At 64.2% G+C, this 26,057-nt stretch overlaps 1 protein-coding gene across 6 annotated transcripts in view; it reads right to left on the bottom strand.

Moving 5' to 3' along the window:
- Positions 1-26,057, bottom strand: part of Ptprs (protein tyrosine phosphatase receptor type S) — a 50,218-nt gene that overhangs the window by 3,826 nt on the left and 20,335 nt on the right. The window contains exons 7-27 of one of the 6 annotated variants that reach the window (XM_042669950.1): positions 20,026-20,295; positions 17,761-18,342; positions 16,896-17,029; positions 15,343-15,487; positions 11,595-11,653; positions 11,348-11,462; positions 10,528-10,721; positions 7,599-7,716; positions 6,613-7,215; positions 6,190-6,287; positions 5,083-5,336; positions 4,786-4,879; positions 4,404-4,619; positions 3,850-4,007; positions 3,578-3,589; positions 3,156-3,268; positions 2,072-2,119; positions 1,273-1,370; positions 1,075-1,198; positions 748-923; positions 546-665 (exon numbers count right to left, since the gene is read on the bottom strand). In XM_042669950.1, coding sequence (XP_042525884.1) covers positions 546-665; positions 748-923; positions 1,075-1,198; positions 1,273-1,370; positions 2,072-2,119; positions 3,156-3,268; positions 3,578-3,589; positions 3,850-4,007; positions 4,404-4,619; positions 4,786-4,879; positions 5,083-5,336; positions 6,190-6,287; positions 6,613-7,215; positions 7,599-7,716; positions 10,528-10,721; positions 11,348-11,462; positions 11,595-11,653; positions 15,343-15,487; positions 16,896-17,029; positions 17,761-18,342; positions 20,026-20,295 — 3,731 coding nt within the window. Of the gene's footprint in view, positions 1-545; positions 666-747; positions 924-1,074; positions 1,199-1,272; positions 1,371-2,071; positions 2,120-3,155; positions 3,269-3,577; positions 3,590-3,849; positions 4,008-4,403; positions 4,620-4,785; positions 4,880-5,082; positions 5,337-6,189; positions 6,288-6,612; positions 7,216-7,598; positions 7,717-10,527; positions 10,722-11,347; positions 11,654-15,342; positions 15,488-16,895; positions 17,030-17,760; positions 18,343-20,025; positions 20,296-26,057 lie in introns of all 6 variants that reach the window. The other 5 variants (XM_042669948.1, XM_042669951.1, XM_042669949.1 and 2 more) reach the window with 5 other exon arrangements.

Genomic DNA, 26,057 nt, shown 5'->3' with positions numbered 1-26,057 from the left:
GACACTGCGCTCCCGGGCCAGCACAGGGCCCACACCTCCTGCCACCTCCTCCCAGGGCCTGTCCTTCCCCAGCCACCAGAGGGCGCCCCTCCCTCCTCTGCCCACAGCCCCACTCAGCTCCCATCTCTGGCAGGGTCAAAGCCCCAGTCCCCCCTGCAGCCCCCAGCGCCCTGCACGACCCGCCCCGCCCCCTCCCCCTCTCCCCAGCCGCACGGGCTCCTCACAGCTCCTCCAACACACCAGACTCTTCCTGCCCCAGGACCTTTGCTCAGGCTGTGCCTCGGCCTAGATGGAGGTTCTGGAGGCTTCCCTGTAACTGCCCCTCCTGCTCCAGCTTCCCTTCGCAAGCTTGCTGTCCTCTGCTCTCCCTTCTGTCTACGGTTTTCTAGTTCGCTGCTTTGTCACGTGCTCCTTGGGTGAGGACGCAGTCACGTCACGGACCGCAGCCACCCCTTGGACAGGTGCAGCCTCTTCCCTAGGCTGCGGGCCCCGGGGCTGCACGGCGCCCCCATCAGGGCATGCGGAGGACCTGGCGCGGCCCCCACCTTGTGCAGGGAGAAGGTCCGCACGCAGAACGTGGCCAGCTCGATGGTGTCCAGCAGCGTGACCTGGATGAAGCCGTAGGTCTCGGTGCCCCGGTTGGGCCAGTACTGGTCACACTTGATCTGTAACGGGCGAGGGTGGGGGAGGAGGTGAGCAGGGGCCGGAGCTGGCCAGGGCTCAGGGACACACAGGCTCGGGCCTCACCCGAGACTTCTCCTCTAGCCGCGTCATCATGACGATGGTGGCGGAGCGCTGCTCCCACACCATCCGCCAGAAGTCACCGAAGGTCTCGGGCAGGGGCCCCTGCGTGGCGATGTACGCGTTCTGCCGCCGGTAGCCGTCCACGTAGTTGGCGTTGATGTAGTCGCTGCCCACAAGGCCTGCGGCAGCGGGAAAGGCGGCTGAGCCCGGGGCTCTGCTGCCCTGCCAGGGCGCAGGGACTCGCCCAGCCGCCTCCCGGCCTCCGCGCGGCCTCGGCTGCAGGTCACCACCGAGGCCGCCCCTGGCGCGGTGTGAGGGCGCGGGCCGTACCTTCGATGGGCTGCAGGATGACGCGGGAGTGGTCGTAGGCGATGACGTTGGCGTAGCGGTTCTTGGGCTTGTTCACCTCCAGGTTGGAGTGCTCCCACGTGAACTGCTGCCCGGGGTCGATGGACTGCGGGGCGGGGCGGGGGTCAGGGGCCGGCGCGGCCAGCAGGGACGAGGTGCGGGGAGGGGGGCGGGCCTCACCTCGTATTCCTGGGAGAGCTTGAGGCTGTCGTTGGCCTTGAGCCGCTCTGTGTGCTCGGCCATGTCGGCGATGGGGATGGGCGGGTGGCTGAGCATGCCTGCGGACAAGCAGAGCCCGGCTGTCACGGCGGCACCGGCGGCCCAGCCATCCTGAGCCGGGCGGCAGGGGTGCTACAAGGTGAGTGTCATGAGCAGCGGTTAGACGCGGGAAGGGGGCTCTCTGGGTGGCTTCTCCAGACTTCCGACTTAAAGTGGGGAGGGGTGGGGTGGTGCTGTGTCCCCACTGTGGCCAGCCAGGCCCCTCCAACCCGGCTGGGGGCATGGGGGCTGGAGGAAGCCCAGGGAGCGTCAAGCGCCCAGATGTTGTAGTGAGAAGCAGCAAGTGCAGAGAATGGCGGTGCCCGGGCGGCGCAGCGGGTGGCTCGGGGGTGTGGGTGGTGGTCCCCAGCTGCCCCTGGCCTTGTAGCACAACAGATGGGGCTGGGGGCTCCCTTCTGCCAGACTGGACGGTGCACCCCAACCCTGGTGCCAGTCACTGAGACTGGGTGCCAGTCACTGAGACAATGCCGGGCTAGCTGGCAAACCCGTTACGGCCTCCAGGACTCCCCCAAGCCCCAGATCCACGTCAGTGTGGACGCTCCCGCGCCCAGGTGTAGCTGCCACCGCACTAAGGGCTTAGCGGCCCTCCCTTGCTCCAGGCCATGGCCTTGCAGACAGATGGGAGGCGGGATGGGGACGGGGGTGGGGTGGGGGGAGCAAATGGAGGGGAAGCAAGCAGAGACAGCGGTCAGGAACTAACTTTCCAAGTGGAACCCCGGCTCCCCGAGGGGGCGGCTGAGGCCCGCATCTGCAGAGACAGTAAACGATAAATAAATGACGGCCGAGGCCCCCCGCGAGGGCCGGCGCCCCCCTGGCCCACTGGACAGCGGCTGCTCTGTGGCTGTGACTACAGCGAGACCCAGAGACCGAGGGGCGTCTGTCAGCAGCCCCCAGCACGGAGCAGCCTGGCGGTGTGTCCCCGGCAGCGGGATATGGGCAAGGAAAATGTGGGGGTCGGAAGGCCGCAAATCCACAGGGGACAGCAAACGCCACAGGACAGGGGAAACCTCCTGGGGCGGACACACGCGCTCATCCAGAGCCAGCGGGGGGGGTGGGGGGGGGGGAGGCGAGTGTGCGGGCTGCGACACGGGTGCCCAGCCCCTGAGAGGACACGGCCGCCGTCCGTCAGAAAGCACTCGTGTGTGAAGAGGGGGGTAACAGGAATCAGATCGGAGACAAGGAGCGGGGAGGCGGAGGCGGGAGAGGCGCGGGGGAGGAAGTGGCGTCGGAGACCCTGGGGTGGGGGTGGGGCGGTGGTCAGGTGCTTAGCAGGGGACCTTGGGGACACGCCCGCCCAGACACGGGATACCAGGCGACCCGGCGCTGAGCCCCCTGCCCGGGGAGCGGCGCCAGCACAGAGGCGCCCATGTGGAAAACTGCCATGAGGGTGGACAGGACAGAGCTCAGGACAGGTGGCCACACCTCAGGACAGCAGGTGGAAGAATGGGAACACATTACGGGGAGCCCCAAGGGAGGGAGGGAGGGAGGGAGTCTGTCACCCCAGCCGGGACTGCGGGTCCTGTTCCTGCACAGGACTGAGAGCTGCAGCCGTGGGGGAGGGGCAGCGCTCGGCTCCTGACGGGGGACAGCGGGGCCTGAGGACGCCAGCCAGGGCCTCCGTCCAAGGCAGCACTGTCATTTCTTGGGCTCCCAGAGCCAAACCAGCCCCACGAGGGGGTTAGGGGTGAGGACCCCAGCGGCATGGGTGTGCTCAGAGGCCGGGGTACCCCGGGGGGCAGCTCCTCCCACCACCAACACCTCCTGTGGGCATGTCGGGTGCGCACCTGGCGTCTGGAAGTTAATGCGCCGCATCTCCACGGGGTCCTTGGGGTGGTGGGGGGCAGGGTCAGCGTTGTTCAACAGGCATTTGGTGCGGGGTTCTGAGTCCTTGCGCTTACTTCAGGGGAGGAAGGGGGGGCCCGATGAGTGACCCACAGTGTGCACACACACTCGCAGGCGCACACGCAGGTGTACGGGTTAGTCCCCAAGAAAGCGCGGCGGTGAGGGGTACACGGAACCCTGGTCCCAGATAGCAGCGACGCCTGGCAGAGCCACACAGGAGCATGCGCGCTCCCCTCTCCCCTCCCCTGCCCTCCCCTGCCCTCCCCTCCCCTGCCCTCCCCTGCCCTGCCCTCCCCTCCCCTGCCCTCCCCTGCCCTCCCCTCCCGGTCTCCCTGTCCACCCCAGCCTCCAGGGCTGTTCTTACCTGTCTGGTTTGCTGCTCCCCAAACCGGATGGACACAGGCAAGAGGAGGAAGAAAAGCAGAGGTCAGGCGGTGCTGGCCACAGTGACCGTGGCTGCTTCCTTGACCTCTCTGAGCTCCGGCCTCCGCGGGAAGCACGGTCGCTGGGGTTGGGACACAGCTGCGCGCAGGCGCTCTGCTCTGCCTTGGTCTGGCAGGCATGCTCCAAGCAGACCCCCCACCCCGCGCCGTCGCCTGGCCGCACGGCGCGCGGGGCCCCAGGCAGGGCACTCACTTCTTGTACAGCAGGATGGCGATGACAATGCAGATGATGAAGACCACCGCCAGCACGGGCCCCACCACCCAGATGAGGCCCTCCTCGCCGTCCACGATGGGCTGGGGGTCGGGGTTGTCCAGCTGGAAGGGGTCTGAGAAGGGGCTGGCTGCAAACGTCTGTGGGAACGAGGGGGCCATCAGCACCCGTCTCCTTCCTCAAACGCAGACCTGCTGCCGCCTGCAGCTGTGTCCCACCAGAGGGCCACTCGCCACCACCGCTGCCCCCTCCCCTCGGCTCGGGGGGGGGGGGGGGGGGCCTGGCTGATGTTCCCTCTGCCTTGTGCAAATTCTTCCTGGTGAACTCTTACTCCTCTCTTAAAGCCTCAGCCCCCAAATCCCCTCCCACAGAAAGACCTGCCTAGGAATCTCTTCTACCTCAAGTCCTTCTCTCTGCCTAGGCCTGACCCATGGGAGCGGGGAGGATGTGGCTTTGGGGCAGAGGGCTGGGGCCTCAGCAGGGGGGTCTGCCTCACACAGCACGTCTGGCTATGGGCAGACACCATGAGGACTTACAGGCTCGTTCTTCTGCAGCACAGCAAGCACGAAGAGGACATAGCGGTGGCCGGGCTCCAGGCCCCGGTTGTCAAAGCCGCCATATTGCTTCTGGTTCCCAGGATGGAAGATGGCGGGTAGGACGGAGAAGCGGGCTGCGATGTAGGGCCGGGGCACCTCCAGCTGGCGCGAGTGCCGCAGGCTGCGCCTCTGCAGCCGGGAGATGTCTTGGATCAGCTGCAGAACAGAGGTGTGGGTGGTTTCGGAGGTCAGCTGGGCCGACGCACTCTGGGATAGCTCCGCAGTGAGGGGGTGCCATGTGCTCCGCCCCACTGATGGCCTGGAGGTGAGCAGGGCAGCGTCCCCGCCCCGCCCCACAGGCAGGGGCCCCCCTGAGCCTCACCTCTTCCAGGTCCATGTCCTCCGGGCTGCCCAGCGGGGTCAGGAACTGGCCGCCACGAGACTTGCGCAGTGGCACCATCACAATAAAGTAGCTCCTGTGGTGGGTGGAAGAGTCATGGCTCTGGTGAGAAATGTCCCCGGTGCCCGGCCACTGGGGACCCACTCCCCAGATCGTGTGCCCTCGCCTCTTCACTGCTTGGGCAGAGTCCTCCCACCAGACTAGAAGAACTTCCGCCTGGCTCTGGCCAGGCACCGCTGCGGAGCGGAGTGGCCTGCAGCGCGGGCTGGGGACACGTACTGCACGGGCACGGGGCTCTGGCCGTCGGGCAGGTAGACCACGATGGAGCCGTCGGCATCGGGCTTGGGTGCGACGCTGGGCTTGCTGCTCAGCAGGTTGAAGGCGGTCCAGGCAGTGACCGTCTGCTGCAGGCCACCCAGGCTGCTGACGCGGTTGGTGAGCACAAAGTTGTAGAACGTGTGCGGCTTGAGGTGCGTGATGAGCTTCTTGGTGGTGCGGCCATCCACATCCAGTGTGAGCCCATTGTACTGGATCTGCGGGCCAGGGCACCTGGGCTCAGTGGGGCTGGCCCGGCTGGAGCCCGACGCAGATGGGAATGCCAGTCCTCACTGAGCCTTAGCCTGCCAATTCCCACCCCAGGCTGAGCCTCAACTATGGTCTGAACCCCATCCCAGGTAGAGATCCAATTCTGAGTCTTCTCTTGGCTAAACCTCAATACTTAGACTCAGCCCCAATTCTGCACCTATGTCCAACTAAATGCAGCCCCAAAGCAGAAGGCCACCTCTGAGTCTTGATCCTGACTTGAGCCTCAATCCTGACCACATCTGTGCAAACTGAGTCCTGATCTCAGACTCAATCTTTTTTTAATTTTTATTTTTTGTTCGGTCGTGGGGCTTGAACTCTGAGCCTGAGCATTGTCCCTCAGCTCTTTAGCTCAAGGCTAGTGCTCTTCCACTTGAGCTACAGTGCCACTTCTGGTTTTCTGGTGGTTTATTGGAGATAAGGGTCTCATGGACTTTCCTGCCCGGGGCTGGCTTTGAACCGTGATCCTCAGATCTCAGCCTCCTGAGTAGGATGACAGGCGTGAGCTACCAGTGACCAGCTGAGACTCAACCTTAAACCTTGACCCAGGATTCAGCCCTCATGTGAGACTGGGCCTTGGTCTCACTCTGAGCACCAATCCTGGGATAAGTCTCATTCGTGCCTAAGCCCTGACCCTAGACTCTGCCCCAACTCCAGACAGAGCCCAGAGCCCTACGTGTTCCAATTCGGATGAGCCTTGATCTCGGATGAGACAGACCAATAACTATAGGCCAGGCTCACCCACTCCACGGCTGGACCCTGACCCAAGGCAGAGCGGCTCGGAGCCGCGGGGTGGGGGCGCACCTTGTAGGGCGTGGGGGAGTTGTAGTTGTCGGGGAACTCCCAGCTCAGCAGCACCGACGTCTTCATGATCATCTTCACCTTGAAGTTCTTGGGTGAGACTGGGTGGGTGGGGGGGGGGGTCATCGCGCGGTGGAGGTGGGGGGGAGAGAGAGAGAGGGGTTCGGGTGAGGGCGGCGCGGGGGGGCCCGGCGCTCCCTGCGGTCCCTGCGGTCGCTGTGCCCGGCCGGCCGGCCTGCCCTGCCGGGGTCCCTGCGGGGAGGGGGGGTGGGGGGCCGCGGTGACGAGGGTGGCGCGGGGCCTCGGGGGGCCTCGGGCCGGTCCCACCTGTGCCGGAGGCGGCGGCGGCGGCGTTGGCCGGAGCCCGCGTGCGTCCGTGTCCGTCCAGGCACTTACCTGGGGCCGGGGGCGGGGGCGCCTGCCTACCTTGGTCCCGCAGGAAGGTGCGGTAGCGCACGGCGGGGCTGTAGGGCCCGGGCCCGCGGCGCGTGTGCGCGCGCACTTGCAGGTCGTAGGCCGTGTCGGGCTGCAGGCCGCGCAGCGTGAGCGCCGCCTCGGCGCCCGGCTCGGCGGCCGCGGGCAGCTCCGTCTCGCGCGCGGGCCCCGGCGCGCCGGCCTCGCGCACGGCCACGGTGTACTTGACGATGGCGCCGTTGCGCTCGGCGGGCGCGGGCGGCAGCCAGCGCAGCAGCACGGTGCCGGCCGAGGCGTTGCCCGCCGCCTCCAGGATGCGCGGGTGGCCGCGCGGCGCGTCCTCGGGCAGGCTGAGCGCCGCCGCCGCCTCCTCGCCCAGCCCGCCGCGCCCGCGCGCCGCCAGCCGGAACACGTAGGTGGCGCCCTTGTGCGCCGGCGCCGCGAACTGCGCCTGCGTGGCCGGCAGCTCCAGCGTGGCCGCCGCCTCGTCCTCGCGCCCGAAGCGCAGCCGGTAGCCGAGCACCGGGTCGTCGGCGCTGCCGGCCGGGGGCTCCCAGCGGGCCAGCAGGCTGCCCTCGGGGGTCTGCTGCACCGACAGGGTGGGGCGGCCCAGCACTGCGGGGGGACACGGGGGTCGGGCTCAGGACCGAGCCCGGGGCCACCCCGACCCCCCGGGGGCGCTGAGGTTGGGCAAGGAGCGGGGTGGGGCAGTGCGGGACTCGTCGGAGCCTTTATCCGTTCCCTCAGGGGCCACAGGAAGGTGCTAGAGCCTGCCCTCCGTGGGGCGCAGCCGCGGGGTGGCAGGTGGGATCCAGAGCGCCCCGCGTTGCTTAAGCAAACCGGGCCTGACTGCCCCGGCTCCAGCCTGGAGTCAGCCCGCGACCGGCCAGGGGAAGGCCGGGATGGGGGCCGGGGTGGGAGCCGGGAAAGGAGGGGGATGAGGGGTGAGGGGGGCGGCCTTCACAAAGCGCCCTCAGGGCCCCAGGGCGGCTGCCTACCTGCTCCCTTGGTCACCACCACCTTGGGCTTGCTGCGCGCGCCGTCGCCTTTCATGGTGTAGGCGGCCACGGTGATGGAGTAGGCCGTCTCAGGCTGCAGGTTGCTGATGACCATTTCCTGTGGGCAGTAGCAGGGTCAGCACCACAGTGTTGGGGACTGGCCAGGCCTGCCAACCCCCCCCCTTCCTGGACCCCAGACAAGCAAGAGGGATTCTGAGGCCAGCCCGTGGGCAGAGACGTGCACACAGACTCATGCAGAGGGCGCACACCACACACGCAGCACCCACGGGCACATGCAGCCCGGCCAGGGCCGTCGCCCGTCCCCGGGCCCCAGCTCCACCCTCGCCCCTCATACAGGACACCTGTGCGGTCAGGCCCTGCACAACCTGTTGGTGCCCTCCCTGCTCCTCCAACATGCCATGCTCCATCCTGCTCCAGGGCCTGTGCACGGGACAAACCCTGCCTCCACCCCCGCTGCTGTGTTTTGTGCTGGTCCTGGACTTGCACTCAGGACCTGGCCACTGTCCCTGAGCTTTTTCACCCAAGGCTAGTGCTCTTACCACATAAGCTACACCTCCACTTCTGGCTTTTAGGTAGTTAACTGGAGACTTACAGACTTTATGCCCTGGGCTGGCTTTGAACCATGATCCTTAGATCTCAGCCTTCTGAGTAGCTAGCGGGTAGAGGCGTGAACCACTGGCATCCCGCACAAATTAAATTCAAGTACGTCATGAAAACAGTAAGTACTCAAAAGAGCCCCTTCTTACTCTAATACATCCGCTCTTTCCTATGCAAGGTATCTTTTCTATGCATGTGCACAGCCAAAATGTGATATAGTGTGCTGCACCCAGAGAGCCGACATTTCTTCATATACCAGGGTTTGAACTAATGACCTTAGCTTGCCAGGTAGGTGCTCTACAACCGGAGCCAGATCCCTATGACTTGAAGTAGACTCTTGAATTCATTGTTCTTTTTATGTTTTGGGGGTTATTTTTTTTTGGGGGTCCGGTCGTGGGGCCTGAACTCTGGGCCTGGGCGCTGTCCCTCAGCTTTTCAGCTCAAGGCTAGCGCTCTACCACTTGAGCCACAGCGCCACTTCCGGCTTTTTTCTTTTTGCTTATGTGGTGCTGAGGAATCGAACCCAGGGCCTTGAGCATGCAAGGCAAGCTCTCTACCACTGAGCCACCTTCCCAGCCCTTGGGGGTTATTTTTTGTTTTTGGTCATCGTGGGGCTTGAACTCTGGGCCTAGGAACTGTCCCTCAGCTCTTCAGCTCAAGGATAGTGCCCTACCACGTGAGCCAAAGCACCACTTCCAGCTTTTTTTCTGCTTATGTGGTGCTGAGGAATCGAACCCAGGGCCTCATGCATGCAAGGCAAGCCATCTTCCCAGCATCCCCTTGTTCTTTGAATAGGGTCTCGCACTTCTGCCCAGGGTCGGCCTTGAACTGTGATCCTATTACCCCATGCCTCTTCAATAGCTGGGATGGCAGGTGCACACCACCACATCAGGCACTGTTGGTTGAGATGGGGTCTCACTGCCTTCCTTCCTGAGCTGCTCTTGACCAGCTTGGGGTTCTTGTACCTCTGCCTCCTGCACGGCACCCGCCCTCTGCCCAGCCCGCTGTACACTGTAGCCACGAGCTATCTACACATCCTTGTGTCTTGTTCTGCTGCTCCACTCCAGCCGGGGCTGCCGCCCTCGGGAGGGGACTTGGGTTAGCCGGGGGTCACAGCCACACCCTCAGCCCCTGGCACAGGGTGGAACACACAGCTGGCCCTCAGTAAATGATGGGCATCCCGGAGGCGCCAGCCTTGCACACACGGTGTGTGAGTCTGCACGCATGCACGGAGCACAGGGACAGGGATGCACACACAGGGTCTCCTCCCATGAGCCTTTGGTCCAGCCTCCCCAAGGTCCTGGTGGTGACAGGGCCCTGGCCTCTCCTGGCTCAGGTGGCATCTGGGCACGGCTGACATAAGGGATAGTGGTTCCTGTCTTAGGGCAGAAAGGCAGCCCAGAGAGAGGTAATGACCTGCCCAAAGCCACACAGTGGCCTGCCCTCCGCTTCCGAGCCTGCTGGGCCTGCTTTGGAAAAAGGCTGTGCTGCGGGTCACAGCTGCCAGAGAAGCCTGGGTCCAGGCCCCTGCCTGGTACCTGCTGCCCTCCGGGAGGGAGCAGGAGCCACTCTGGGGGAGAGGAGCGGTCAGGTGCCCTGCCCGTGTCCCTGATGCCAGCAGGTGATAGCAGGGCGCTGGGCGCAGGGAGGAGACCCTCGGGCAAGAGGCACGTGCAGGTCACAACACGGCAGGGCGCACGCAGGGCAAGGTGGCCGGCCGGGCAGCAGGGCTCTACTTACGTATTCAGCAGTGTCATCCATCTCCCACTGAGCGGGAGGCAGCGCAGGGAGAGAGGAGGGAAGTGAGCCAGGCAGAGGCGGCAGAGATAGGGGAGGGATAGAGGTGGGGCAGGGGTGGCAGAGGAGAGGGGGTTGAAGGGGGCAGAAACAACAGGCGGAGGAGAGGCAGAGGCAGGGAAGGCAGGGAGGTAGGGGACAGCAGAGGCGAGGGGCAGAGGTAGGAGCAGGGGAAGGGCTGGGGGACAGGTGAGAGGAAGGGGTCTGGGGGGAAGGGGGAGGGGGTCAGGAGAGGTGAGGCGTACAGGGTATCTGGGGGGAGGACAGGGATGGGGGAGGGGTACAGAGGGTCTGGGAGGAGGAAGGGGAGGAGTACAGGGTGTTCGGGAGGGAGGACGGAGATGGAAGGGAGGGGTACAGGTGTCTAGGGGGGAGGACAGGGATGGAGGGGACGGGTACAGAGGGTCTGGGGGAGGAGGGGAGGGGTACAGAGGGTGGGGGGATGAGGATGGAGGGGAGCAGAGGGTGGGGGAGCAGTGGAGGGGGCAGGGCCCGCCCACCCTCCTCCCCGCACCTGCGCGTCGGCCAGCATGACGTCCTTGATGCGCGGCGGCCCGCGGGCCTCGGCGCCGTCCATGCGCACGTAGTGGACCTGGTAGCCGCGGATCTGGCCGTGCTGGCGGCCGGGCGCGGGCGAGCGCCACAGCACGCGGATGGCCGTGGCGTTGAGCGCCTCCGCCTCCACCTTCCGCGGCGGCGCGCTGGGCACTGGCGGGCAGGAGGGAGGGGGCGGCGGGGCCGTTACCGGGCGGCGCGGGGCGCGGGCGGCAAGCGCAGCCAAGGTGGAGGAACTGAGGCCTGCAGAGCCGACTCCGCGATCCCGGAGGTTCGGAGGTGACGTCCTGGGCACTGGTCTGTCCTGGCCTGCCCGCCTGCCCGCCCTGCACCGCGGCCTCCAGGTGGAGGCCGCCCGCTCACCCCACTCGCGGGCCCCAAGGCCGCTAGGATGGCTCCGGCCCACAGCCGGGGACCCGAGGGCCGAGCGCTGCCCCTGCCACGGCTGGACCTCAACCCGTGTCCACGGTTCCCGCCCTTGGGCCAAAACAGACTGCCGGCACCCAGGTCAGGGCCCAGGCGCCAAGGCCAAGGGCCAGGTCAGGGCCTAGGAGCTGAGGTCAAAGCCTAGGCACCAAGGTCAAGGCCCAGGCTCTGAGGCCAAGGACCAGGTCAGGGCCTAGGAGCCAAGGTCAAGGCCTAGGTGCCAAGGTCAAGGCCTAGGCAATAAGGTCATAGCCTAGGTGTCGAGGTCAAGGCTAAGGTCAAGCAGCGGCCCCGCCCTCCTGGGCCAGGCGGCCGCCCAGAGCAGCGCAGACGGACAGCGGGCGCGGGCTTACCGTCCTCGTCGGTGCGGACGACCACGGGCGAGCTCTCGGGCCCCGCTCCGACCTCCGTGTGCGCCACAGTCGTGATCCGGTACTCGGTCCACTTTTCCAGCGCTTCGAGCAGGATCTGAGTGGTGGTCGGGGGGATGCCGTTCACCTCCTTGGATTCCGGGTCCTCGGAGCCCAGCGGTCGGTAGCGGACGCTGTAGCCCACCAGGGCCCCGTTGTGTGTTTCTGGCGGCGGCGGGCGCCAACTTACCAAAATGGCCGTGGAGCGCATGCTGGTACATTTTACGTCTTGAGGGGGGGCAGACGGTTCTATTGGAGGGGGAGAACGTGGGGGAGGGAGGTGGGATGGGCGGGGAAGGGTGGGGAAAACAAAAGATGGGAAAGAGAAAATAAAAAAGAAGATGATAACAAACAAAACAGAAGCAAACCAAAGAGAAGTCGAACCCAAAAGAAGCGGGCGTCAACCAAAGGTGAGATGCGCAGGTGGACGGGCAGTGGGATGGGTGGGGAGGGCTGGCCAAGAACGCTCACTTGCTTCCTCACTCGCTCCCTCCCTGCCTGCCACTGGGTGGGCCTGCAGGCCCGGCACACAGTAGGGCTTAGGTACAGGGTGGCCGCGGTCACCAGGAGGCATGGGCCGTGTCCTGTGTGTTGTCGGCACAATGCATGCTAAGGCCTTCACGGGGTATCTTTTGGGCACCTACTGTGCGCCAAGCCTCTGCTGGCATAGCACCTGTATATTTCAAGATGTGGCAGCTACCACCCTAGGCAGAAAGCACAAGCCTGGTGTCCTGGGCACCTACTATGTGCTAGGCACTTGTCAAAGGCTAGTCAAAGCACTTGGCCAATAGTCAGTGCATCAGGCATGACCAAAGGAGAATGTCAGCTCCTTTTAGTAAAGACCTTCTGCAGTGCCAGAGACTGCTTAGAGTAAGGCATGAAAGCACCTTTATTGAATACTATGTGAAGATAAACTGCAATCCAAGTCCCGTCTACTGGGTACTTAGTATGTGCAACAGTACACATATGCTTACTGAATACCTACTATGTGTCATGCACCCTGCTGGGGGAATTGCAAAGTGCCATCCAGCACCTACTATGCACCAGGCCTCATGCCAAGGGGAGTGTTGATAAAACAGCATAAGACCTACTTTGTGCCAGTTAGCATGCCTCGTGCTTGAGAGGATACTAATGAAAGCTCCGGTTTACTGAGCTCAGTAATACAGACAGCCGCCACCGATGGCAGCACTGATCGCATTACAAGGTACCACGAAGGAGCTTTATCAAGGTCAAGGCCCTGTACACTAAGCACCTACTACGTGCTCTGTTGGGCCCCATAATCTGAAAGCCTACTGTATGACTCACAATGTGGTAAGCTTTATCAGTCCTAATCCTGTCACTAAGCAATTACTGTGCTTCGAGTCATAACCCCATATGCTAAGCACCACATAGTGGTCAAAGTGCTCATAGTCACCATAGATTAAGCACCTACTGTGTGTCATATTGTTCTGTGTGCTTTAATACAAACACCACCTACTAAGTGCCAGACGTGATGACAGACTTTATGAGTTTAGTGGCAAAGCTAAGCACCTACTGTGTGCCGGGCACTAGGCGATGGGCCTAGTCCTCATAACTAAGCGTCTACTGTGTGCCCGGGGCACACAGTAGAGTCCTAGTCCTCAGGAGCTAGTCACCTAGTATGCAGGAGTGTACCTAAAATGAAATTCTTTCTGAGCGCCTGCATACTGCCAAGGGCGCTGCAGACTGCAGCTGCTTGTTGGGAACAGAGCCCTGGGCCTCGGCGCCGGGCCTGCTTTCCCCCGGATCACAGTGCCCATCTGAGTGCCGGCTACATGCCAAGCACCAGGAGAACCTCCTTGCAGCAAGGGCCACTGCACGAGCAGTTACCAAACAGCAGGAAGTATGCAGGACGGGAGGGGGGGCCCAGAGCCCCAGAACCCCACACCCGTGTGCCTACAGTGCACCTGGTCCCAGCAATGAGGGTTGCCATTTATTGAGTGTCAACCGTATGCATCCGACCCATGTTTAGACTGCAGTGAACACTATGGGGCACCCACCATGTGCCAGGCAGCATGTGAAGAGCTGCGTCACCTCACATGGCTCGTTCCCACGTGATGCAGCTGCATGTCTGATCGTTTCCACGTGTGGAGCACAGCTGTGGCCTAGGTGCCTCCTGTCCCGAGGGGAATGCAGGTGGCGCTGTCTGCGAGCTGCGCACACGCTCGGCACCCGCACCCACACCCTTTACAGCATGGGCACCGTGCGTGGACTGCCTCAGGGGCCCAGCCTCCGTGGCGGGCTTTGCGCACACTTTCTCATGGAGCTCTACCAGCTGGCACCTATGGGTGCTGCCGGTCCCCACATCAGGTGACACAACGCCATCTGTCTGGCTGTCAGCGCTGGCTAGAGTGGGTTCTACGACTCCTCCCAGGGTGACAGCGGGTGTCCCCCCTCAGCAAGCTGCCCGCCTGGCTGTGATGGTGGGATGTCTGCAGCCACAGCTTTAGAGTGCCACGCCCCGCGCCCCTCTCCTTAGTGGGGGCTGGGATGCTCCCGGCCTCGCCTCCAGGCAAGGCATGTAGGAGGCTGGCTAGCTGACCCTTTCCTCCAAGCCCTGGGGGCCGGGCTCCAGCACTGCCATCCAGACGCTGTGCTACTGGAGACACCCCTCGTAAACTATACATGGGGTGAGGGACACCCCTATTTCTTGACCAGCCACCCCAACCAAAAGTGCGGGGGTGGGAGGAGCAAGTTGGGGAGAACCAAGCAGGAGTGGAAAACCAAGTGTGGGGGGGAAATGTGCCAGAGGGATGGACTTGCTGAGAAGTGGGGAGGAAAACAAACCAAAACCAAACCAAAACCATAAGAAAACAAGAGGGCGATGGCGGTGATGATGGGGAAAATCATAATAAAAGAAAGAAAGGCGCCTTCCAGAAATCTCCCAGTCTGTTACCTACCTTCCACTCTTCGAGTGCTAAATTATAACTTTCTTACGAGGGGGGCGGCGGGGTGCACTGGGAGGCTAGCGGGGCTCGTGGCGGGCTGGGCGCCAGCGGCCGCCCCGTGCTGCGTGGCTGCGGGCGGCGGTCTGACCTCCACCTACCCTTGTGTTCAGCTAAGGAGCCCGCAGTCCCGGGGACGCGCCTGGCCTGAGCCTCGCTGCGGGGTCCTCGGGCCCCACCCGGCTAGGGGCAAGAAGTGGGTCCTGCTCCCCCACTCCCTGTCCTGGGCCGCCCCGGAGGTTCCTGTGGCTGGGCCGAAGCCCCTTCTAGGCGGCCTGGGAGGCCGCGGCCTTCACAATCCGGCCCAACCTGCGTGATGGCCCGGGAGGGCGAGCGCGGGCCCGGCGGCGGCGCGCAGGGTGGGTCGTGTTTGTGAACTCGCTTGAGACCAGCTTGTACTTACCTGCGCCACCTCTGCCGGCCTCGAGCCACAGGCCTCCCTCACTGACCTCCACCTCAGGGCGCCCGGGCGCCTCTGAGCCGCGCGCTCCGGCGGGGTGCGGAAGCCCCCGGGGCTGCCTGCGCGCGGCCCGCGTCCACGCGCCCTCGACTGACCGAGACCCTGGCGCGCGGCCCGGGCTCGCGGCGGCGGCGTCCGGAGCCGAGCCTGGCGGCGCGACCGTGACTGACTCGAGGGGGGAGACTGAGCTCGGAGCGGGGACCGCGGGGGACGCGCGACTCGCATGGGACAGGGAGGCCGGGCGGGCACAGCAGACTCAGGGACCCGCAGCCCACGCCGCCCCGCCCTCTCCGCGGCTGGGGCCCTGCGCTGCGGCGCGGGCCGGCGGGCTCCGCGCGTCCTCCGTGGGGAGGCCAGCCCCACGCCCCGGCGGCCCACTGGGAGGGGGGAGCCCGCCCGCCACCCCGCCCGGGGCCGCGGGCCCCTGCGCTCCTCGCCCCCAGCTCAGCCCAGGCCGCAGGCGCGAGCCGGACGCGGACGCGAGGAGGACGCGGCGCCCCAGACGAGACACGTACTGGACTGCAGCGTGCGCTGCCGCACCGCGGCGGTGAAGGCGCCCAGGCCCTGCGGCGAGCGCGCCGCCAGGCGGAACGCGTACTCCGTGTTGGGCTTCAGGTCGTCCACCACGAAGGCCGTCGTGGGGTCGAAGGTCCTCCCCACCTGGGGGACAGGGCGGAGACAGGGGTGGAGGGGGAGCAGCAGCGCCCCGGGACGTGGAGATGGAGGCCAGCGGGGAGGCACGGTGGAGGGCAGGGATGGTGGAGGGCGGGCCTGGCAGGGCGGGGCTGCGGGGGGGGGGGGGATGGCGGAGGGCGGGGCTGCGGGGGGGGAGGGAGGATGGCGGAGGGCGGGGCTGCGGGGGGGAGGGAGGATGGCGGAGGGCGGGGCTGCGGGGGGAGGGAGGATGGCGGAGGGCGGGGCTGCGGGGGGAGGGAGGATGGCGGAGGGCGGGGCTGCGGGGGGGAAGGAGGATGGCGGAGGGCGGGGCTGCGGGGGGGAGGGAGGATGGCGGAGGGCGGGGCTGCGGGGGGAGGGAGGATGGCGAGGGTGGGGCTGCGGGGGGGAGGGAGGATGGCGAGGGTGGGGCTGCGGGGGGGAGGGAGGATGGCGGGGCTGCGGCGGAGGGATGGCGGAGGGCGAGGCTGTAGTGGGCAGAGCTGGGCGATGGCGGAGGGCGGGGCTGCGGGGGGAGGGAGGATGGCGGAGGGCGGGGCTGCGGGGGGGGCGGGGGATGGTGGAGGGCGAGGCTGTAGTGGGCAGAGTGGGGGATGGTGGAGGGCGGGGCTGTGGTGGGCAGGGCGGGGGGGGGGGGGGATGGAGTGCAGGGCTGTGGTGGGCGGGGCAGGGGATGGTGGAGGGTGGGGCTGTGGTGGGCGGGGCGGGGCTGTGGTGGGCGGGGAATGGTGGAAGAAGGGGCTGCGGTGGGCGGGGCGGAGGGCGGAGCTGCAATGGGTGGGGCGGGGCTGTGGTGGGCGGGGAATGGTGGAAGAAGGGGCTGTGGTGGGCGGGGATGGTGGAGGGCGGGGCTGCAGTGGGCGGGGAATGGTGGAGGAAGGGGCTGTGGTGGGCGGGGCGGGGATGGTGGAGGGCGGGGCTGCGGTGGGCGGGGAATGGTGGAGGAAGGGGCTGCGGTGGGCGGGGCGGGGATGGTGGAGGGCGGGGCTGCGGTGGGCGGGGAATGGTGGAGGAAGGGGCTGCGGTGGGCGGGGATGGTGGAGGGCGGGGCTGCAGTGGGCGGGGAATGGTGGAGGAAGGGGCTGTGGTGGGCGGGGCGGGGATGGTGGAGGGCGGGGCTGCGGTGGGCGGGGAATGGTGGAGGAAGGGGCTGCGGTGGGCGGGGCGGGGATGGTGGAGGGCGGGGCTGCGGTGGGCGGGGAATGGTGGAGGAAGGGGCTGCGGTGGGCGGGGCGGGGATGGTGGAGGGCGGGGCTGCGGTGGGCGGGGAATGGTGGAGGAAGGGGCTGCGGTGGGTGGGGCGGGGATGGTAGGGGCGGGGCTGCGGTGGGCGGGGCCGGCCCATGGCGGTGGGAGGAGCGCAGGCCGCGCCTGTGAGTGGCGGGTAGGGTACCTCGCGGCCGCGGTCCCCCTCGCGGAACAGCAGCTCGTACTTGATGATGCTCTCTTGCCGTGGTGCGCTCCACGACAGCCCGATGCTCGTCTCGGACTTGGCCTCGGCCCGCAGGTTCATGGGCTGGCCGGGCACTGGGGAAGCAGACCAGTGCAAATGGGGGGCGCGGCCCACACCCGCGACCCTCCTCTCCTGGCGCTCCGGGAGGATGTTTCTAGATTGCTCCTCCACGGCCTCCGCGCGCCCAGGGGCTCCAGCCATCCACTGCAGTGAACGCCCTGTGCGGCCACCTAGCTGAGCTCAGCCGCCTGTTCTCACGCAGGCATTTTAGATTTCAAATGCCTGAACTCCCGTGGCAAAGGTCCAGGACTGGAGCCCCACGTGCTTACGCAAACCCCAGCAGGAGGGGGACGCCCCTACTGACCAGGAACCCCATTCAGCCCACTGCCAGGCGGCCGCGAGGGCCAGGAGGGGAGGCCACTGGGCGGGGGCTGGAGTCCGGCCTGGCCCAGGCATTGCAGGCCTATACCCTATGGGCTCACAGAGCCCAATCTGGGGTCTTCCAGGAGAACCTGAAGCTTTTCAACCCTACCAAGCATTGGTGTGTGTGTGTGTGTGATATTGGAGTTTTATTACTGTTTTTGGTGCAGGCCTGGGCGCTGTGCCTGAGCTTTTTCACTTAAGGCTAGTGCTCTACCACTCAGGCCACACTGCCACTTCTGGCTTTTGGGTGTTTAACTAGAGATTAGAGTCTCACAGACTTTCCTGCCCGGGCTGGCTTCCAGCCACGATCCTCAGATCTCAGCCTCCTGAGTAGCCGGGATGAAGGCGTGAGCCCCAGTGCCGGGCCGGTGTGTGCACTCACCCCCCTGCTGTGTCTTGACCTGGATAGGTTCCGACAGTGGCCCATCGCCCACGGAGGTGAAGGCCAGCACGCGCACGGTGTAGGTCTCGTCCTCCAGCAGGGACCCCACGGTGGTGAGCAGGCTGTCGTCCACATTGTGCTTCTGCCAGTTGCCCACAGGGTGCTCGGGCTCCATGGTGTAGTAGACGCGGTAGCCGCGGATGAGCCCGTTGGGCTCCACGGGCTCCTCCCACTGGACAATCATGGTGGAGGCGCTCAACATGCGGGCCTGCACGTTCCGTGGGGCGCTGGCTGGGGCCTGCTCGCCCGTGCGCGTCACCACCGACTCACTGGGGGGGCCCTGGCCAATGGAGTTGACAGCCGACACCCAGATCTCGTACTCAGAGTTGGGGCTCAGTCCGCCAATGCTGTAGCGTGTGGTGGTGATGTCCTCTTTAATCTGGTATGGCCCATCCTGGCTCTTGGACTTGTACTCGATCACGTAGTATGACACGGGGTCCGGGTTGCCCGAGTCCCAGGTGACGGTGATGCTGGTCGCTGTGTTCTCTGTCACCACGGGGGTCCCGGGGGCTTTGGGGAGGGCTGTGGGCAAGGGGCAGGCAGGGTTACAGGAGAGGCACAGGGTGCCGTGTGGCTTCTGACCACATCACCACCCTCTCTGAGCCTTCACCCCACCCCAGCTCTGCAGCACAGGGCTCCAGTCAACGGCCCGGCACCTGTGTCTTCAAATAAAGTTTTATTGCAGCACAGCCATGCTGACGTGCTGTCCTGTTATGGAGGCTGAGCACTTGTGACCACACAACCCAGGAAGCTGAGAACATGGGAACTGTGCGCGGCAGAGCCTGGGACTGAGTTCTGGGTCTCACACAAGTTAGGCAGGCGGCCAACGCCTGACCATGACCCCTGCCACTGAAGCACAGCCCAGACCCACTTTGGGTTGGGTTGCTTTCGAGAAAGATAGGGTGACCATTTATGCCTGGACAGTGGCCTTGACCATCCCGTGTGGTCGCTCCTGGCACAGGCGAGGGCAGGGACCCCACCGGCCCCAGACACATGTGGAGGTCCAGTCTTGTGAACACTCGCTGCAGCTGACTTGGGATCCTCCCAGGCAGCTAAGGTTACAGGTGTGAGCCACTATACCCAGCCTGAAAACATCTGCTTCCTAGAACAGTATTTACCAGAAAAGTAAGGGGTGGAGGCATGGCTCAGTTGGTAGAGCACCAGCCAGTGAGCACAAGTTGTCGGGTACCAAGTTCAAGTACCTGTTTCAGACCTTTAAAAAGAAGTGAGGTGCCAGTGGCTCAAGCCTGTCACCCTAGCTACTCAGGAGGCTGAGATCTGAGGATCGTGGTTCAAAGCCAGCTGGCACAGGAAAAGTCCATGAAACTCTTATCTCCAATTAAACACCAAAAAGCCAAAATGGAGCTGTAGCTCAAGTGGTAGAACCCTAGCCTTGTGCCCAAAAGTTCAGGCACAGTGCCCACGACCGCTGTGCACATGTGTGTGCACACGTGCATGGGCACTCACACAGACACAAGTATTTCAGTCTCTTAAGATGTCTGCAGCCCCATCCCTCTGGTCACCCGGGTCTGTCTGCTCCCACTTCTCCCTGCACGTCCCTCCTGAAGCCCCCAGCCACCCAGGCAAGCAGCACCACAGCCACGCCTCTCCCCCTATGTCCTCCACACTGGGAGACCTGGGTGCCATTCCCAGCTCTAACCATTGCCTGTCCCTGCCGCTCAAAGCCTGGAGCAACACAGGCCCAGAAGCACAGAATCGCGCCCTCCCTATGGGTCCCGGGGAAAACTTGGCATGCCACCAGCCCTCAGCGCGCTTCTCCACTCAGCTTTGCCAAGGTGGCCCAAACGCTGTGCAGTGACTGTGCAGCGTGCCCATAAAAGTTAATTTGTACCAACTTTGCTGTGGCTGGCCGGACGGGTCACGCCACGCCTCAGCTCCGGCCTGGGCAGCGCTTTTGTTCAGACAGAGTCACACTGGTAGCCCAGGCTGGCTTGGGGCATGTGATCCTCCTGCCTCTGCCTCCTGCGTGTTGCCCACCATGCCCACCATGCGGCTCCTTTGCAGCCACTGCCCCAACACCTTCCAGCTTTGTCACGCACACGCTGAGATCTTTGCCTAACAACCAAGTTGCCCCGCAGTGCACAGAGCGCCCATCGCTGCTCTACAGCCAGGAAGTGATATGTCCAAAGAACTCAGGGGGAACACGAGCTCAGTCTGCGGCCCCCTCCCCTGTACCCGGCTTACACTTCACGGTGACCTGGGCCACGGCCTCGATCACGCCCAGGCTGGACATGGCCACGCACGTGTAGTTGGCCGAGTCCTTGACGTCAGTGAGCTCCAGGACGTTCCTGCCCACCGGCATGTCGTCCTCGGGCGTCAGGTCCTCCGCCCCCTGCATCCACTTCACGTATGGCATGGGCGAGCCCACGGCCACGCAGGTGATGTTCACGTTGCCGCCGGGCATGATCTCGTGGCTCACGGGCAGGATGGAGAAGCGGGGGGCTACGCGGCGGACTGGGGGGGGGGACGGCCGCAAGGTGGGGGGATTGGATGTGGAGGAAGAAAGGAAAAAAGACAAAAAAGAAAAACAAAGGAAAAGAAAAAAAAAAGTAGAACACCATTTAAATATACACAGGGCTGTTTCTTCCCCCAGTCAGTTTCCCCCCCAAAATGAAAAGAAAACAAAATAACCAAATGAAAAAACCAAATTCTAACACAAAGAAACCAAACTTCAAAGGAAGGTAGTTCACAAACAATAGAGAGTTCTCCATCTCGAGTCAAGAGACACGAAGCGTCACGTCAAAACGGGGCTTCGGGGACCGCTGGGGTCGCCGCTCGGAAGCACAAAAATTTATCAGCTGTTTCTCATCTTTGCTCTGAGTCGGGGCTGCAGCCTGGGTGCAGGGCACTGGAAGGTTCTGGCTGCGGCGGCCGGGGTACAGGAGACTGGCAGGTGGGGAGCACAGCTCATCGGCTCCCTGGGTCTCTGAGCCAGGAGGCAGAGAGGGAGGGCCTGGAGCTGGGCTGTCCCACCCCGCTGGGGCTGCTCTGGGCACTCGCGGCCCCACCACCTCCCCCCAAGGAAAAGATGAGAAACGCTGATGAAATTTTTGTGGTGTGGGGTATAGAAACCCTTCTAAAAGCTTCTGTCAGATCTGACAAGTTTCCATCCATAAATGCAGGTCTCAAAAGTGACAGACATCATGCACACTAGGGCGAGAAAGAGAGAGAGTGAGAGAGAGAGAGAGAGAGAGAGAGAGAGAGAGAGAGAGAGGGAGGGAGGGAGGGAGGGAGGGAGAAAGAGAGGAAGAGGGGGGAGGGAGGGAAGGAGGGAGGAAGGGACGGAGAGAAAAAGAGAGGGGGAGGAGGGGAGGGGGAGGGGGAGGGGGAGGGGGAGGGGAGAGCAGGAGAGAGAGGGTGATACAGGGGCACCAGGAAGGACAGAGGGACGGGAGAGGAGAAGGGACGGGGGAGGGGCACAGACAAGGAGGCGGGGACCCACTGGAAGGCTACGCGGTGGCTCTAGCGGGTGTGGGGGAATGTGGGCGCACGTTCCCACATCTCCCGGCGCCATGGGCAGGAACCAGTCACGGGGAGTCAGGGGAATGGTGGAACATGGAGGGCCACTCTGCGTTTCGTAGCAGTGAGGGGCAGATGCCGCCTTCTGTGGGGACCTCGCGGGCGAGGAAGGCGGCAGGACGGATTTCGGGGGCTCCGTTTTCGGAAGATGGGGGAGGGGCGGATGTTTAACCAGGGCTGGGGTGAAGCTAGACTTCGGGCAGAAAGGCCTTGGCCCCAGGTGACCTCTGTGGACCTGAGCAAGCACGGGGGGGGGGGGGCAAGCACGGGGGGGGGGCTGAGTCAGGGCGGTGCTGGGGCTGTGTCCCCCGTACCCTGAGGCTGGGTGGCCACCCGGATGGGCCGGGACTGCTGTAAGACGGTCTCACCGCTCCACTCTGAGGGGAGGCAGCCCTAACCACTCCCTTCCAGCCTTGGCCCCTCGTCGGAGACCCTGACCCCTGTTCCCTGAATCTGGGGTACAGTGAGGGTAGGAGCTACAGCCCTTCAGAAAAGGAGCCCCCTGAAAAGTCCAGAGTCACGGTGGAGACAGGATGGAGGGCGGCAGGCGCCGCGGGAGGGGAGGAATGGGGCGGGGGAGAGAGATGCGCCATGCAGACAGAGGAGGTGAGGGGTGCTGAGATGGGGGAGCGTCGGGCAGGGCCGGTGGAAGGGGAGCAGGGGAGCGATGGGTCCGATCGGCCAGTGGACATGGTCCAGGCCAGCAGCCCGCCGCCGGCCTCCATGGGAGGCTGGGCAGGCGATGCGGAGGCTGTGTTGTCATGGAAACAGAGGACGATGGGGATGAGCGGAGGGAGCTAATTAATCCAGGACAGAAAACGGCACCGACGTCCAAACCAAAATCAGGAGAGAAATAACAACAAAAACAAAGCAAAAGCAAAAAAAAAAAAAAAAATCCTAAAAAACCACATTAAACTAAAACATCCCTCCAAAATGAAACGCAACACCCAAAAGCAAGGGGGGAAAAATGGAATGGTGTGGGGCTGAAAATCGGGGTCTGAACACAGGGGCTGTGGCTTCCCGGGGAGCTGCCCCTCCCTGCCGGCAGAACACAGGATCGGACCTCCCCACCACACCAGGGCCTCGGCTCGGGGACCGGGCCTCCAGGGCCGGGGTCACTGTGAAGAAAGAGGCCTCGTGGCAAACCAGCCGCCCCTGAGTATATCTCTACGGCCCCTTTCGGACAACCGAGCCGGGGTGGACTCAGAACACCCAGCTCTGTGTGGCCGCCCACCCTGCAGGAGCCTCAGTTTCCCCATCTTGTAAATGCAGACATCTGGACGTGGCTGAGCACACATCTGGGGTGGAGGCTGCTTAGTGCCCACCCGGCCACACAGGCCACAGAGCAGCCGGGCAGCGAGGGGGTGCTTCAGTCTTCCCAGGGGTGGACAGGGAAGCTGAGGTCTGGGACGTGAGGGTTCAGCGAGGAAGGGGAGTGCGGGGGAGCAAGAAGCCCGGCTTCCCGGCCTCTGCCCACCAGCACTGGGGGAAGGCCGGCGTGGAGGCCGCCAGGCCCTCTCCCTCTAGGTCCCTCCCCTCTGGGGACACCGAGGTGGCAGGGGGTCCCCCAGCTGCATAACACCCACCAGGAGTTCCAGCCATGGGGGTGGCAACCCCACAGCTCCCTAACAGATGCCCAGAAGCCATCAGAGCAGCCCCCCGCCAGGTGCTGCAGGAACAGAGACCCTAGGCCCCCTTTTTGAGTGCCGCGGTTCAACAGGAGGCCAGTATGGCCCCCATAGAGCCTGCACCATACTGGAACCTGCTCCCATCTGATCTGATCTGAAATACCAAGGGCACTGGAACTTGGAAAATCACCCCAACCCTTAGGCATGGAACAAAGCAACGCGCAGGCCCATCACCCGTGAGCCCGGCCCCAGGTGGTAGGTGCTGTGACAACACTAGCTGTCAGCCGAGGCCCCACGTGGCCTCCCCCACGTGGCCTCCCCCACGTGGCCTCCCCCACGTGGTCCCAACCAAAGGGGCTGGTTTGCTGCGAGGCCCACCCGGCTGCCACCGACGGCCGACGCTGTGTTCTGCCCAACGTGGTGCGGACACCCACCCATGTCCTCTCCACCCCTTGCTGCAAGCTTGAGGTGCAGGTTAGAAAATAAGGTGAGCACAGGACCCTGGGACGGAGAGGCCCCGAGGGACCCTGGCCCCCGATTACCGACCTGAGTGGAGGGTCCAGGCGGGTTATGAGGGGCCACACCAGCCTTGTCCTCAGCACGCACCAGCTGGCTCTGGTCCCCAGCTCTTCTCGTCACCGAGCGGCCGGGGCTCCCAGTGGAGGGACCCGCGTGGCGAGGGGTCAGGAGGGTGGGCGGCGGGGAGGGGGCGGTGGGGTGGGAAGGGGGTGGTCGCTTCAAACCCCGATTCACATGGAAAAACAACTCAAAGCAACCAGGAGACAACCCCTCCCCCAGGCAGGAAGAGGCAAAAACTCAAAAGAACAAAAGTGGGGGTCCAGGGAAGCGGGGCAGGGAGAAGAGGGTGGGTGGGAAGGGAACTCAAAAGTGAGGTGCTCTGGGTGGACGCCAGGTGGGGCTCAGCAGTGATACACACATCCCAATGAGTTAGCAAGCCGGGGGCTCTGCATTTTGGGGTGAGAGAGAAAGTATGCGAGGCTTCTCTGCACCCCAGAATGAGGGTACGGATGGGAGCGGGGGGGAGATGGGAGCTGAGCAGCCTTGGGAGCGGATGTAAGCTTAGATTACACCTGTCCAGGGAGCGGCCAGAGACCCCATCTCAAAGCTTGCTTGCACCCTCCTTGTACCCTGCCTGGCGCGCACGCCCCCTGCTGCCAGCCCTCCCTCCGCCTCAAACACAGCGCCCAGAGACTGGCGGCCCCCAGGCGGTGCTGCCGACCTCCGAACTGGGCATTTTGCTGTGCTGTCGACTTGTGTTCATCGTTGGGTGGGGGGCGGGGGGCTACCCCGTCTCCTGTTTGTCAACCCCCTCCCCAGATCCTGCCCTTGCCTGCCTGCCCCCACGCCCCCCCTCGAGCCGAAGGACAGGTGTAAGCTAGCAGCCCTCAGCCCACCCACACAGGAAGCACGGTGCACAGGCAGCAGGCGGGGTCAGCTCAGTGTTCCTGCGGTGCCCCGCAGTCCTGCAGCCCCATGGCCCCTCACCCCAGCGGAGCCCCCACCCCCTAGCCCCTCTCTCCTGGGCTGGGGTAGGATGACAGGGGCTGGGGTCCTGATACATACACATCCGGTCAGGGGCCCGATGGGTGCATGTGCGCACACGTGTGTATGAGTGTGTATATGTGTGCACGCGTGCTCGTGGCCAGCGAGGCCAGCATGGCTGGAAGAAATGAAATCTGTGCCCAGTCCCTGTGTCTACTCCTGCCGGGGGCTACCTAGAGATAACCCGTCATTCAGTTTAAGACTTCCGCCCTGCAAGTGGCGTGGTGAGGGTTGATGCAAAGTCCTGGGCTCAAACCCTCAATGGCTGTGAGGGAGCCGTGGGGTGTGGGGCACTAGCACCCACCCCCATCCCTTAAACCTGCTCACATTCCTGTCGCAGCTTGGGACACATTTGACCGGCAGGCACTGTGGGGAACAGTGCTTTGTGGCCACACCAGTCGGTAAAGACAGCGGTCCTGGCCACTAAGCCACACCCCAAGAGCTTGGCAACTTCAAGGACACAAGAAAACTAACGGGGAGAGTGGTCCCCCTCACCTCCCGCAGGCTCCCGGGGCTGGGCACCCGAGGCGACCCACAACAAGGCAGAGGAATGCTTGTAGCTTTCTGAGCAGCACAGTGGGCTGGGACCGGTCTCCTGGCAGGCTGCTAGTTACCTGCAAGGTTGGCTCAGCCCTCACCTTCATTCTGGCCCAGGGGCTTGGGGGGGGGTGCAGTGGGTTTGGAGGAGCCCCCTATCTAGGTTGGAGCTCAGGGGCCTCAGAAAAGCTAAGTAAAAGCTCCAGTCTACAGGAATGAAGTAGCTTCTGCCACCATGGAGGGGCAGGGCAGGAAGATGGGGCATGAGCAGTGAGGCCTGGCTCTGACGTCCTCGCGCTACACAGGCACCCGTGGGAACAGGGACCACTCGGGGGCCTGATAGGCTTCCGCTACCCTGCAGGCTGGGCTCCGCTTGGCTTGTTCTTAGGATATGGACAGTCTACAAGAGGGCCAATGACCGGCCCAGGGTCACGGGATGCAGCTGGGCGGCTGGGATCCGAGTCCGCGGGAGTCCAGGGCCGCTCCCTCAGCGGTGGGGCACCTGGGCCTAGATTTGGTGGTGGGATGGGCAGCCCCCTTCCCTACGGGAGCTTTCCTGGGGCCAGGCGGGCAGCTGGGCACCGCCTTGGTAAGGGTGGCAGCAAGCGCATTCTGGGGGCCCCATCGTAACAGAAGGTAGGCAAGGGTGTGGGGTCGGGCGGGATGGCCTCGGCTCCAGCTGCCATCTAGGCTACACACTTGGGTGACGCGTGCACCCCAAGAGCAACCTTGTTGGGGCTGTTTGTGAGCTGGAGTTGGGGGGACTCTAAGGCCTTTCTTGGGGAGAGGTTTGCAGAAGTGAGAGAGATGAGGTGGGGGGAAGAGGAAGTGGGGAGGGAGGGAAGGAAGGGGGAGCCAGAGAAGAGGGAAGACAGAGAGAGCGGCAGAGAGGCTGTGTCCAGAAGTCCCCCGGTTTTCTGTGGAATTCCACAGCGTTGACGCTCAGGTGACTCAGAAAGTGACCACGCT

This window comes from Dipodomys spectabilis, unplaced genomic scaffold (assembly GCF_019054845.1).
Source record: "Dipodomys spectabilis isolate Male_0828 unplaced genomic scaffold, ASM1905484v1 ptg000511l, whole genome shotgun sequence".
In the NCBI taxonomy this organism is placed as follows: domain Eukaryota; kingdom Metazoa; phylum Chordata; class Mammalia; order Rodentia; family Heteromyidae; genus Dipodomys; species Dipodomys spectabilis.
The sequence above is the reverse complement of the archived record's forward strand: the minus strand, read 5'-3'. Positions and strand labels throughout refer to the sequence as shown.